General features: G+C 40.4%; 2 protein-coding genes across 2 annotated transcripts in view; both read left to right on the forward strand.

Annotated features, from left to right (window-relative positions):
- The first annotated feature begins 3,843 nt into the window (after positions 1–3,843).
- Positions 3,844–6,555, forward strand: LOC128732952 (serine/threonine-protein kinase greatwall). Its single transcript, XM_053826433.1, has 6 exons — positions 3,844–4,115; positions 4,171–4,281; positions 4,341–5,171; positions 5,232–5,395; positions 5,459–5,560; positions 5,625–6,555. Exons 1-6 carry the CDS (start codon positions 4,011–4,013, stop codon positions 6,553–6,555), a joined length of 2,244 nt encoding a protein of 747 aa, XP_053682408.1. The 5' UTR covers positions 3,844–4,010.
- A 6,446-nt stretch (positions 6,556–13,001) lies between these two features.
- LOC128745508 (sodium-coupled monocarboxylate transporter 1-like) overlaps positions 13,002–14,026 on the forward strand; it is a 39,822-nt gene continuing 38,797 nt past the window's right edge. Inside the window, exon 1 of the mRNA XM_053842583.1 lies at positions 13,002–13,277. Coding sequence (XP_053698558.1) covers positions 13,002–13,277 — 276 coding nt within the window. The remainder of the gene's footprint in view (positions 13,278–14,026) is intronic.

Here is a 14,026-nt window from a genome sequence, read left to right on the forward strand (position 1 = left end):
GCATGATCCGTCCAGCGTCGCACGAATCAGCATAACTAGTTTCGCCGGAAAACCATGTTCTGCCACAGTTCATTTCGTTTAACTGAATCGTACGCCGCTTTAAAGTCCACAAACAGGTGGTGTGTCTGCAAGTTGTACTCCTAGCAACGGACGCAGGGTAAACATCTGATCCATCGTGGAGCGACCCTCACGAAAACCAGCTTGGTACTCGCCGACGAAGGACTCCGCATACGGTTTCAGTCTGCAAAACAGGATACGGGAAAGCACCTTGTCGTATCCGAAAACAAAACACATCTTTCGTTCAAGAAAGTAGCACACAGAATAACGTATGTGACTTTTCTAACGTTACTCGACCTTACGGGATATTTGGTGCACACGCTAAAGAATTATATACTTGGTTGCCAAATATGTCGGACTTCATTAGCGCCTCAACAATGCTAACATTTAAAAGCGTCCTTTTTGTCTTATGTTCAAGTTTATATTGTGCTTCCCGAGAAAATATTTCGTTTTTCAGCTTTATTGGCCTTGCCAGCGTTGCTGATATTGTTCAGGGTTTTGCGTAAGAAAAAAAGAAAGGGAAGTATTTTTGCTTTTGTCAACACTCACGCGTTGACAGTTCGGCACGAGAATTCCTGTAAGTGCGAGCAGCCTACGAAATCTCTTTCAACGCTGGCAAGGCCAATATAGTTGTGCGCAAAGGTAAATCATTATTGACATTGTATTATTGACAGTGTAAGCACGTGTAAGTTTTCTAATGTTTATGCTCTTATTCTTTGCTTAGATAACATTTGTTTTGTTCTATTACGTACAGACTTACAAACAACACAATTACAATGTATTACGTTAACCGAAAATGATAAAATTTAAATGCTGATTGCGTTTGTGAAAAGTGTGTCCATGTTTGAACGGGCAAACACGAATCAAGCTACCCTAGCATTCAGCTGATGAGCGAGAGAGAAATATTGTTGCTTTTCTCATCACTCTAGCGTTGACAGTTTCTAACGAGATTTCGTGTGAGTGTAAAAGAGATACTTTGACTGCGAGCAACCAGAACAGAGCTGCGCGCAACTGTTAGGCGCACAACTAAACCGACGGAAGAAAAATTTTAGATAATAATCGCAATAACAAGCACGTTTCACAATTCATATATTCTATGAAAGTTATTGATCTGCTCATGTTCTACCTTACCAATGCTATTCACTACACATCTTATAGGCAGAATTGAGTAATGTAATTCCTCGATAGTTTTTACCTAGGACAGGATGTGCCAAGTGTCAACCGCGGCGTTGACCCAAAATTGACTCAATTTCTGATTGGCTGAAAGCGACGAGCAACCGTTGACCAAAGTAAATTGATATATACCAGGTATATGACAATGCGAGCTGTCATATACACTTTGCACTAACACATCTACACTAGTTCTGAGATTTCGAGCATTTTGTATGGAAAATTAGTTAGTTTTTTTAAAAAATCGTTGGATACGCAAGATTTGTCTATTTTTTTCTCACAGTTTTTATGTTTATGCTTAAAACATTATTTCTAGTATGTATTTTCATGAATACAATGAAGTGCAACATTCCAAATTGCAAGCGGAAATTTTTTCGTCAAAACGGAATCAAGATGTCTCAAAGAAATGTCGTTATATCGCTTTCCTACAAGTAGTAAAACAAAAAAGATTTTTTTAAAATGCTCGGACATGACTGTTCAATAAGCAGCATGAGCAACATTGTTATCCGCCCGCGATATTTTTCGTCTGATTTCTGGTAAGCTTTTAAAGTGTTAATTATCTTCTAAGACCGTTTTGTAGCAATCTAAGATTACTTTTTATGGTTTTCTACGTAGTGTTGAGACGGGTAAATTTATGATAAAAAGGTATCATCTTGGAACAGTGACTTCAACTTAAGATTTTCAAGCAGTAGCACAAGCATCTATTCGAATAAAACTATTTTTTAAAAGAAGACATCAAAGGCAGATATTCAAGAGCATCATGCAAGCAAAATGTTGGATGGAACGTGTTTTAATTTAAGCAACCGTATACCGTATTGATCGTGAAGTATTAGAAACATTAATTCATTTTTCAATTGCACATCGAAATAGTTAGTCACCCATGTTCTCAAATTTTTTACGCATAATAAAGAAGTGCAAATGACTTAAAAATATATTCCTTATACATTTCATTGTAAATGTTCAAATATTTCTCTGGAATAATATAGCTGCATTAATTAATTACAATTAATTTAGTTTTAATTTTCATGCAAGTGCCACCATATTTCAGAACTATTTCTTCTTCTTTCTACACACACTAATGCAACCCTCGATGGTCACATACCTGGTATATATCAATTTACTTTGACCGTTGACTGGAAAATATAACGCGGTGTCGCTTTCAGTGTTGCTGAAACTCATTAGTGGGAATACGACAATAAGTTATTATTTCCGAATTTTGATTTCTTTTGTATTCTGTAGTTCTATGCTTGGTTCACCATTAGTTTTGTTTGTACACGAATTTTAATTTTCAAAATGAAATGCAAAATATGATTTTGGTCGCATAAACTGTGGCGTATTCGGGAGTAGTTGTTCGGCAAACGAAATTATTCTTAAAATAATATGTGCAGGCAACAGTGGTGCAGAGTGTAACAAAGAATATTCAATCGGGATGGTGGTAATGATAAGAAGAAGAGTAAGAAGCCAGATGGCACGTCCTGTCCTAGGTGTTTACACTCCAGTTCATGTCCCTTTTTGAAAATTGGGCAAATGAGGCCATCCAACCACTCCTCCGGCATTTGTTCTTCCTCTCAGATCCTTACTTGACTGTGTCCATACTTTCACAGCACTTCGATTGAAACTGAGTGTTAATCGACCTGAGGCAGGTTAATTTATGAATTCGCTGATAAACCTTTGCACGGTGCCTAACCTCAACTCTGGTTTGACGTTTTTGTGTGTTTTGTTTTGATTCCCTTTATAACCTAATTTTATTGCTAGTGGGTTTATTATTTGTAATTCATACCACTTGTTTGCGGAAACCGGAAATGTCCGACTTTTCCGAAGTAGAAAAACGATAGCAGTTCTGCACAACATATATTTTTGCCATTTTTGCAGTTTTTTGCTTCTGGGTCTTGCGAATAAGTAATCAAAACAAACCCCACAACACTGTCAAACCTGGGTGGAAAAAACGCACTGACATCTGCGTGCAATGCTTTATAGCTTCGACATGAATGTTACGCTGGTACCAAATTTATGCATGCACGTGTACAGCTAGAAAGTCATGTAACACCTTTGGCTGCGTACTGCCAGTGGCGCGCAGTGCTTCAAGATATATGGATATGGACAATGGTTTTGATTTTAAAATTCTTAAAATTGAGATTGCTGACAGCTACCGTACGCACACTATGCACCGTATACGTACACGCGATTTGTTGCTGCTGCTGTTGGTTTTTCCATGACGTTTTTCAAACTGGGAGAAAACAAACCACCAACACAACTGCAAATTAGCAAGCTCTATTACCAATGATTACAGATGTACATATATTTTGTAGTTTTAGTTGATTATATGCAAATTCGTGTTCAATTTTTTTGTGATTTGCGTAGATATCCTCACGATTTGGACCGAGTATGTCTCATCCAAACGAATATCTCTCAAATATCTCTTTAGTTTTCGACATTGAATATTGAACAAATTTACAAGTGTTTGGCAACTCTGTTTCAGACGTTACCGGCGTTACCAAACGTCAATCGAACTGTTTTGTTGTTAAATCCTTTTAAAAATGGAAGGCAGAAACGCAAAGAAGAATACGAAAACGACTAGCTAACTGCTTTTTGGAACGTGTGTCAATACTGTGATAAATAAAAAACGGCTTTTCTGAACGTAATTGTAATTTGTGCACTAATAAACGTGATTCGTTTGTGACATATGAAGTAGGGTAAAAGTCCAGCTCTTGAAGGGCAAGCAAAACTTCTAAGCTTTCTTTTTTGGAAAACACCGCTACAAATAATTTCCTTGTTCAACGGTCATGGAGGAACATCATACTCCTAAGAAAAAGTCTCACACCATGGAAAACGATCCCATCTTCAAAACTTTAGAGAAACTCACTGCACCAGCGAGCAACAGTCCAAAGGTAAACGTTAAAATGATTGCATAGCTTAAAAAATAAAAATAAAAATTTCATTTAGGTACCTAGCATTAAAGATTTCTGTATCCTAAAACCTATAAGCCGTGGTGCATTCGGAAAGGTATTTCTGGGCTACAAAAATAATGACCAAAACAAGCTGTTTGCCATTAAGGTAATTAGTTTATACTGAAACCTCATTTGTCTCTATTAATTGACTCATTTTGCCTTCAGGTTATGCGAAAATCAGAGATGATCAACAAAAACATGATTTCTCAAGTCATAACGGAACGCAATGCTTTGGCACTTTCCCGTAGCCCATTTTGTGTAACATTGTTTTACTCGCTACAGTCGATATCGTCTGTGTTCCTCGTCATGGAATATATGGTGGGCGGCGATTTAAAATCTCTGCTGGCTATGTACGGATTTTTCGAGGAATCTGCAGCCCGTTTTTATGCGGCCGAGATTTGCTTAGCACTCCAGTACTTGCACAAACACGGCATCGTGCATCGTGACATCAAACCGGACAATATGCTCATCTCGGCTAACGGGCATGTAAAATTGACGGACTTTGGTCTCAGTCGTATCGAGATGAGTCGCGATTTGGAAATTTCGGATCTGATAAATTGTTCGCCGAATTTAAACGCTAGAACACCAGGGCAATTGCTCTCACTTACATCGCATCTGTCGTTCGGATCGCACGAAAAGCGTCAGCGGGAGCAAGTCGATAAGGAACAATTGCAGCGATCATCCGAGAATGAATCGGAATGTTCGTTTTCAAACTCACGACAGAACGACAGCAAAATGTCCGGTGTAAGTCCTTTCTTTTCAGCGGAGCAGAACGCCAGCATGATTGAGAGTGTGAGGGGTACCCACGAATCATTTAGTGACCGAGCGTCGGACGTGACTTCATCGTACTACACATGCAGCTCTAGTATTGAGAGTAATGGTAGCAGGAAAGAGGACAAATCCATTAGCAACAAAGAGAATTTCGAAACCAACAATAAACGGGCAAATCCAAAAAAGATTGGTAAGGAAATGAAGGATTCGTTTGAGTTTTTAGCGGTAAGGTACAAATATGGTAACTAAAAATAGCAAATTTTAATTCTGTTTTCACTTTCGTAGGCTCCTGGTCAAAGATTTAAAACTGCTATTAGTAACGATTCGGGCGTTTCAAGTCGCAAGAGCGATATATCAAATATTCCTGCTGAATTATCGTCAATTGAGAAGGTAGAATGTTCCAACAATAGTAACAAAGATGACTATTCGAGTTCCGATTTTTCACGTAGGTGTGTTCTTAGCTACTACCAGACATTAGCCAAGTACTAGGTATGATTGTTTTCTATTCTCAGTTACAGCATGAGCAACATTAATGAATTCAGCAATTCAAGACACGATGGCCATTCGCCTATCAAAAACGGTATGCGCTGTTTCAAAAGACCAGAATATTTCAGGTTAGTAAAGGTCTCATTTTTCACTGTGCCCATTGCCGCGTGACAGTAACGTGTTCTATTTCAGAGGAATTAAACGAAAGCGGCATCTGGTCAGCCGGGTTGATTCACTAACATCTGACCCTGATGGCAGCACGACCAGCACTGGTCTGACGCAGGAAATTGACGTAATGGACATCGGGAGCAGCACGCCTAAGAAGCGAAAAGCCACATCACCGATTAAAGGTGTCCTGAAGGTGCGATCTCTATCGGACGACGAAATGCCAGTAAATGTGAATTTAGGGAATGTTATGTTCTCGACGCCGGTTTCTTCCCAAAAGATACGCCGGGAAGCCGGCCCGCTGGAAAAACTGAAAAGTACCCGGTTTGCGCTGCCGTCGTCGGTTGATAAGTCTCATAAGGCGCAGGCATTCCTAAAAATCACTGATGAATCCGTCATGTCTCCAATTTGCACTGGAATCTCCCTCTCGACCAATGTAGAAGACACACCTAAAACCGTAAAGACACCATACCGAACGCCGAAATCGGTAAGACGAGCACCACTCGGTTCGGACGAACGGATCCTAGGAACACCGGATTATCTCGCACCGGAGCTTCTTCTCCAACAAGGTCATGGTCCGGCAGTAGATTGGTGGTCACTGGGAGTATGTTTGTACGAGTTTATGACCGGTGTACCACCCTTCAACGACGAGACACCACAGAAAGTGTTCGAGAACATTCTTAGTCGAAATATCGAGTGGCCTCAAGACGAGGAATCACTCTCGAACGAGGCTGTTGAAACTATCGAGCAACTGCTAGAGATGGATCCACTGAAAAGACCACAAGCTGACCACATGATGGTAATGCCCTTTTTCGAAACGATTGAGTGGGACAACCTGGAAGCGACCAGTCCGCCGTTTATTCCGAATCCGGATGACCCACAGGATACGGGCTACTTCGAGGCTCGCAATGTGATGCAGCATTTGAAGCTGTCCAATTTCGATATGGAATCGTACTAGAATCACATGAGAACAGGCGGACACTGGGGGTCGCGTGGAATCTTTTGGTAGTTTCGTTTTTAGCCGGGCGTATTCAAACTATGTTGCGGAAAAAATACTAAATTGCTGTAGTTACGTGTAGTGTTCTGTTTAGACACCTCTTTAAGCTGTTGTTATTGTAAAAATAATTTTGTGATAAACAACTATTTGATATCTGACAATTATCATTTCCGATGATAGCTCAACGAAAATGTCCACTTTTGAATAGCTGAACTAGTACCCATGGAGACTAACAAAGAAGGATGTCTTTTAGTCTTTACTTTAATTCTTTGTAGTCGATGTACTCCGAACGTAAATTCCCTGAAAGCGAGATGGTTTGCGCTCGGGATTTAGCGAGTAATTTTGCCTTTTAAGCAAAAAAAAAACATTTTGTTCCAGCTACTACATATTAAACAGAACGGGAAGTGTACGTTGGAACAATTTTGAATAATAATATGAGGTCAACAATTGACGGAAAATATATGTTTATTTCATGGTCGTTAGAATCACGCTCACTCTAAATGTAATCTATGTTTCCCCTGCATTGACACTGCCCTCCAGTCGTTGATGGAATATGATAGGTACATCGTTAAATGAAAAGCTTTTCATTCCGATGAACAAAAATTCCGTTTTGCGTAGTGAATGGATCACAGATCTTTATCGCGTTCAGAATGCTAGGAGAAGCAAATCAAAAGTGGGTTAATCTTGATAAAAATCCAACATATCAGAGAGAGAGCAATGTTTGCAGTTGTGCACACGACTTTTACGAGGGAATGATGGAAAAGTCATAACCATGGGATTAAAGAGAAAATTGTTTTGGTGTGTTAAAATGCCTGCTAAGCGTTAAAACTTTGGTAAACCAAATTATTATTAATTTATTATTGCCACTGCATTTTTGTGTATTTTTCATGGCATATAAAAGAAGCTAACAAGTCCTATAATAATAACTTTCAGCTTAAACTCGAAAACAATCAATAAATGAAACGGAATCATCACGTTATCAAATTACCAAAAAAAAGTTGACGTTAATGCCCAACCCCGCCAATTGGCGGGGTCAGTTCCTTGATAAAAATCGACCAGTTCTCAAATTGTTTATAACAATTTCTCTTTTGAAGTAGGACTACTTCTTTGATTTCTATATTGGGGTGCACTTTAGAAAAACGAAAAGGGAACATGTAACGAAAAGTGGTTATGGTTTGCACGCTTATAACTCAGTCATCCGTCAACAGATTCTAGAGATATTGGTATCAATCGATTGGAAATTTTTCAAAAAATCCATAACAATACAATAGATTCCATGTTTCCCAAACAGACGTTTAATAATTGAGAAAATATTAGACTATATTCATTATTTCATTAATTTCATGTTTTTGCCTTCCCACGCCAATGCTTCCCTAGCACAGATGACAGAAATATATACGAAATGAGCTATGGGTTTTGATTGTATTTAATTTACGCTCTATAGAATCCGCTCGAAAATTGTTGAGCTTCAGTTGGTGCTGCTTGCTCGGAATAAGGCATCGAAGACATTCAAATTCACCAAGCAAGACGCCAACAAACCGAAGAAGCCACCGACTCGCCCGCCAGCGAACGATATGGTTTTTGCTGCTATTAATACCCAGTAAAATCAATGGATCCTCGCTGCAAGCCGTTAGAAGTAAATCGCCGCTAGCCACAATTGTGACGTTCCAAGGTTGGACACATTTGTGAAAAAGGTTTTGAAATTAGCTGTCGAAAAGCTGGTCCAAACAAAAAGAACAGGCGATTCCGATTCGTTCAAGGTTGATAAAACGGACGAAAACAATTTATCTTTGCTAACTGCTGCAAAGGCGGCTCCGATTAAAGCTGTACTAGTAAATATGCGATGGTACCCCCGAACAAAAATCTACTAAGCCAACGAAAACCGTAGCAAAGGCACCGAAAGCCCCAGAGTCAAAGGAAGTCGTTCCAGCGGAGAAGGTGCCCGAAAAAAACTGCTGCCTAGATGTAAATTTCGTTGATTTGCATTACTAATATCTGGTAGAAAACAATCAGTTCTTTTAAGAACTACTGAATAAAAGTATACGAAGCAGTAAAATTGATTTTTCTCACATTTTAAAGTGATGTTGGCAGTTTAGTATGAGCGTTCGAAGTACGAGCCCGTCAGAAATTACATGTTTAAACTGTATTAAGACAAACCTTCCGAAGAATATTTCTGAACAAAATTGTTCATATACCTACACATGCAAAATAATACGAATTTAAGATTCTTTCTAAAAGCATGAAACGAATAAGCCACATTATCTGGCAAAAGAAAACTGCGCCACTTCGTAATTCGAGACTAAGCGTTTAGTGAGAAAATCGAATTGCATCTTCATTTATATATTAGGCCCTAAAAAGGGCTAATTGTTGTATAGTTACAGAAGCCTGACCAGATTTTACTATAGGCCGGTATACTTTGGTACCTTCCGAGACGGCGCGCTTGGCAAACTCACCCGGCACAACCACACACAACTGTGAGTGCACGTCTGCCATGCCCGTTGCCGTGCCATCCCTGTCGGCATCGGCATCAAATGAAAGAATATAGCGTTGCTCTCCTAGTGGCGTGGCTTCTTCTTCTTTTTCCTATCGCGCTTTGCGGCCTTTCCACTGGTTTTCGGTGGCATGAACAGGGATGCCAGGTGATTTTTTGAAAAGTCTTCACGAATCAAGGAAAAATGTCTTCATTTGTCTTCCTTCGGCTTTCCGCCCATTTAAACTGCATGGTGAAGACATGTCTTCACATGTCTTCAAGTGAAGACATTTCACTTTTTTGTAACAAAGATGTCTTCAAAATGAAGACATGTCTTCACTTCTGGCATCTCTGGGCATGAAGACGATGCTTCATGTTAGGTTGCTCTGCAGAAACTGGTAGCTCTTCATTAAGGAAGCACCGGACACCGGTTTGTTCAAACAATGTACGGAGTACGGTTTCGTTGTACCGCCTTTCTTTCGTGTCTATGATTCTCTGCCCTACGTTGATCCGCCTTTGTTACAACTTGCTGCCGTTTGCTCTGGTATATAATCAGAAGTAAGCCGGCGAACGGCATCATTTTCGCATTGACATCGGTACGGTACGGTACAGAGCAGACAGCAGAGAGTTGCGGTTATATCTCCCTCACTGGACTCGGCAAACTGGTAAAACGCAGCACAGCGGCAGCAGCAGCAGCGGATCATTGTTTGGTGTAGAGTGCGCCGAACGCGTTGGTACCGGAGCATCGATCTATTATCAGCTGTATTAGAATATTTGGTTGCGGGAGGGATGTTCGGTAACCATTGTCACCATTGCCCTGGGAGGTGTTGTGTCAAACATTCAAGCCATTCTGCTGGCCGGATTTTCAACCACATAATTTACCACAACCCGTCCTTTTTAGGACGAACGAATTTGTTTATGAAGAGTTTATGAAAATTTTCTATACTAAATTTCCAAATGTCGCTGATTCTTTAAATCATGAAGAATTTCTTCTGATTTGATCTATAAAGCGTTAAATATGTGGTGACTCACCATGCGGTCTTCTAGCTCATGACGTTGCACGTTGCTTTAATTTTATTTTTGCTAAAAATTTTTGCCTTCCCACGCCAACGCTTCCCTAACACGGATGACAGAAATATATAGGAGAAGAGCTATGGATTAAATTCCCTTTGAATCAAAGGAATCAAAGTTTGATTGTATTTAATTTACGCTCTATAGAATCCGCTCGAAAATCGTTGAGCTTCAGCTGTTCTTCCCCGGAATAAGGCAACGAAGACATCAAAATTCACTAAGCGAGACGCCAGTAAACCGAAGAGTCAACGGATCCTCGTTGCAAGCCGTCTAGAAGTATATCGCCGCCAGCTACAATTGTGGACACATTTGTGAAAAAGGCTTTGAAGTTAATTTTCAACAAGAGAAAGCTGGTCCAAACAAAGAACTGGCGCTTCCGGTTCGTTCGCCTACCAAACTTGCTAGCGAGAAGCAAGATTACTAAGTCAATAAAGACCATAGCAAAGGCTTCGAAAACTCCAAAGCCAAAAGAAGTTCTAACGGAGAATGCTGTTCGAAAAAAGCTGCTGCCAAGCAGTAAATTTCTTCGATTTGTATTATTAACAGCTGGTAGAAAACAATCAGTTCTTTTAAGAACTACTGAATAAGTATGTGAAGCAGTTGAATTGATTTTGCGAACGGCATCATTTTCGCGTTGTTTGGGTTACAAATAATAATGAGAGTTACGACTTTATCTCCCTGTCCGGATCCGGACGCGGCAAAGGTGGTAAAACTCGGCAGCAGCCGATTATTGTTTGGTGTGGAGTGGAAATTGCGCCGACCGTGTTGGATCCGAAACATCGATCTATTATTGTCAATTGCAAGGAAAATTGTCCAATCAATAAGTGCGCAATCGCTCATAAAAGTACTATTTTAGCTTAAATCGTTTCGGTCTCTTCGGCGCACTTATTGCTTGGAAGATAACGAAAAAGTGCGCCGAAGATCGAAACGATTTAATGCAAAATAGCACTTTATGAGCGATATCGCACTTTGGATGGTACAATTTTACTTGCAATTGACAATAAGCTGCTATAATAGAATATTAAATATGCTAGAAAACCCAAAGTTTGGTCGCGGAAGCAAAGGGTTTAAATTGGTGGGAATAGTGATGTCCGAAATTTTCAATTATTCGATTACCGATTAATCGGTGAGCCTTGTCTGCACTAATCGATTAATTCAACTATTCGTGCTAGAGAGCTTTCTGACAGCTCAAGCACCCACACTAGCGAACACGAAATCCGCGTGTATATACATGATGTTTACCTTATTTTGGGGAACAGCTGATGCTGGAGGAACAAACCGAAAAATAGCGATTACTAGTTGTGTTTCTCCGTTTGCCACACTGCAGAGCACATATTTCGGTCAAATTTTTCATCCTGTTCCAAATTCAAGCACATATTTTGAAAATTTGCTGGTATTTAAGCCAGCGGAAGACGAAACTCATTCTGTACCTTGGTGACAAAGGAATGCATTTTTTTTGTTTACTGTAGTTGTTTGCCTCATTTTCACACATAACTTTGTTTGCCTCATTTACACACATAACTGGAAAGGTCTAGTGGTCTTCAATTAGAAATATTCGCATATTTCTTTGCATAATTCGATTAATCGAACGATTATGAACGATTACCGAGCATTATTCGGGGATTATACGTACTGATTGAACTATTCGATTAATTCAACTACTCGTGCTGGCATTATTCGATTAAAAATTATTCGAATATTCCTTGTGTTATTCGATTAGTTGAATTAATCGAACGATTAACGGACATCACTAAGCCCATCTGAAGGACGAAAGTTGACAATGGACACTACGAGTCAGAAATTTGAGAATTAGAGATTAATGAACGGACCTTTTCAGGTCCACCATATAAATTAGCTGAAGAGCTGAAATTATGAATTTCTCACATGTAAGAACACAATTCTTTAATGCGCAACTTGAGCATCTATATATGAAATTCATACAAAAATCACCGGCTTTAGCATTGGGAGACGAATTGCGCTACATTCGTAGTCCTACTTCAAGCCTGCGCCCGTGCCACTAGGCATGGACCCTTATACTTTTTATCATAAATTTGCCCGCTCACATTGTTTGATATATATGCTCTTGTCTCAACACTACGTAGAAAACCTTAAAAAGTAATCTTAGATTGCTACAAAACAGTCTTAGATGATAATTAACACTTTAAAAGCTTACCAGAAATCAGACGAAAAATATTGCGGGCGGATTACAATGTTGCTCATGCTGCTTATTGAACAATCATGTCCGAGCATTTTAAAGAATTTCTTTTTTGTTTTACTACTTGTAGGAAAGCGGTATAAGGACATTTCTTTGAGACATCTTGATACCGCTTTGACGAAAAAATTTCCGCTTGCGATTTGGAATGTTGCACTTCATTGTATTCATGAAAATACATACTAGAAATAATGTTCTAAGCATAAACATAAAATCTGTAAGAAAAAAAAGACAAATCTTGCGTATCCAACGATCTTTTTAAAAAATTAACTAATTTTCCATACAAAATGCTCGAATTCTCAGAACTAGTGTAGATGTGTTAGTGCAAAGTGTATATGACAGCTCGCATTGTCATATACCTGGTATATATCAATTTACTTTGATTCGCTATATCGATACTCGCGCACGGCCAGAGTTACTAAGAGCATACTTATCGGTGTTCACTTAACGCGATTTAATTTTACCTTTAAAATGACCGACTGTACCGCTTGCGATCGATGTGCAAAAATGATAAAAAAGGAGGAGGACCTCTTAAAATGCATGGGTTTTTGTGACCAAGTTTGTCACATTAAGTGCGCTGGTTTGAATGCTAATTTTATGAAATTCGTCCGGTCAAATAACAATTTGTTCTGGATGTGTGACGAGTGCGTCAGGATGATGAAATTCGTACGTTTTAAAAGCACCGTTTCGTCCTTGGGAAACGTGATATCGTCCGTCGTAGAAGGGCAAATGAACGGAATCTCGGAGCTGAAAGACGAAATCGTGCGGAACAACAACGAGGTAGCCAAACTCGCCGATAAGGTCAATGCGGCAACCCCGATGCGAATACCAGCTCGCGATCGTCCCGCTAAACGTCATCGCGGTGACGTGGAAACCCCGAATAAACCGACTACCGGTACCAGACTCGTTGAGAACCCCGAAAAGCTTGTGGTCAGCTCCCCACCCAAGTTATTCTGGGTGTATCTCTCACGTTTCCACCCCACCTTAACCTCCGAGGTCGTTGAGCGACTTGTTCGAGATGGCCTACAAAACCAGGATCCAATTCGTGTTGTTTCACTGGTGAAAAAAGGGGCCGACCTTCAATCGCTCAACTTCATTTCCTTCAAGGCATTCCTCTGGCGTACAAAAATACGGCCTTGAACCCTTATACTTGGCCACAGGGAATTGTATTCAGGGAATTTGATGATGCTCGAGCGAATTCAGCGGTATGGCTGCCCCCTATCGCCCCCGCTCCTTTCGCTACTCCACTAGTTGGACCCTACGATGACTCCGGTGCTGGTTCATCATCTGTCACTCCAATGGCGCTAACTCCAGTCCCTTTAGGACTCCCTCCGACTGCAGATCTACCACAGACTCCTGCAGTAGACGGACCATAGTTTCCGTCACACCGACGATATTAAACTGCACCAAGTTCCCAGCCGACTTTTGTCAATCCGACGCTACTGCCATCCAGGATCGGCGCTTCAGACGACCGCTTATTTCATCAAATAGCATGACACTGGGACGCTCTGTTGTTGGTATCATGGATGCCCCCGACCCCCCCACCGTAGTCGCGCTACTGCCGCCAGCGCTCATCAGTCGTCCCGGTCCTACGTGTGAGCGTGGGGAAAGGGGCTTCCAAAACTCTCTTCACGGCAAGTACACATTTGTAAATACCCTTGCATCCACTGACCCGTACC

This window comes from Sabethes cyaneus, chromosome 1 (genome assembly GCF_943734655.1).
Source record: "Sabethes cyaneus chromosome 1, idSabCyanKW18_F2, whole genome shotgun sequence".
Taxonomy (NCBI): Eukaryota; Metazoa; Arthropoda; class Insecta; order Diptera; family Culicidae; genus Sabethes; species Sabethes cyaneus.

Bases quoted from the DNA above. Each gene is read 5' to 3' on its own strand.
- LOC128732952 (XM_053826433.1), top strand. From the start codon at position 4,011: ATGGAGGAACATCATACTCCTAAGAAAAAGTCTCACACCATGGAAAAC. The intron at 4,116-4,170 runs GTAAACGTTAAA...AATTTCATTTAG, and splicing joins CAGCGAGCAACAGTCCAAAG to GTACCTAGCATTAAAGATTT. The intron at 4,282-4,340 runs GTAATTAGTTTA...TTTTGCCTTCAG, and splicing joins ACAAGCTGTTTGCCATTAAG to GTTATGCGAAAATCAGAGAT.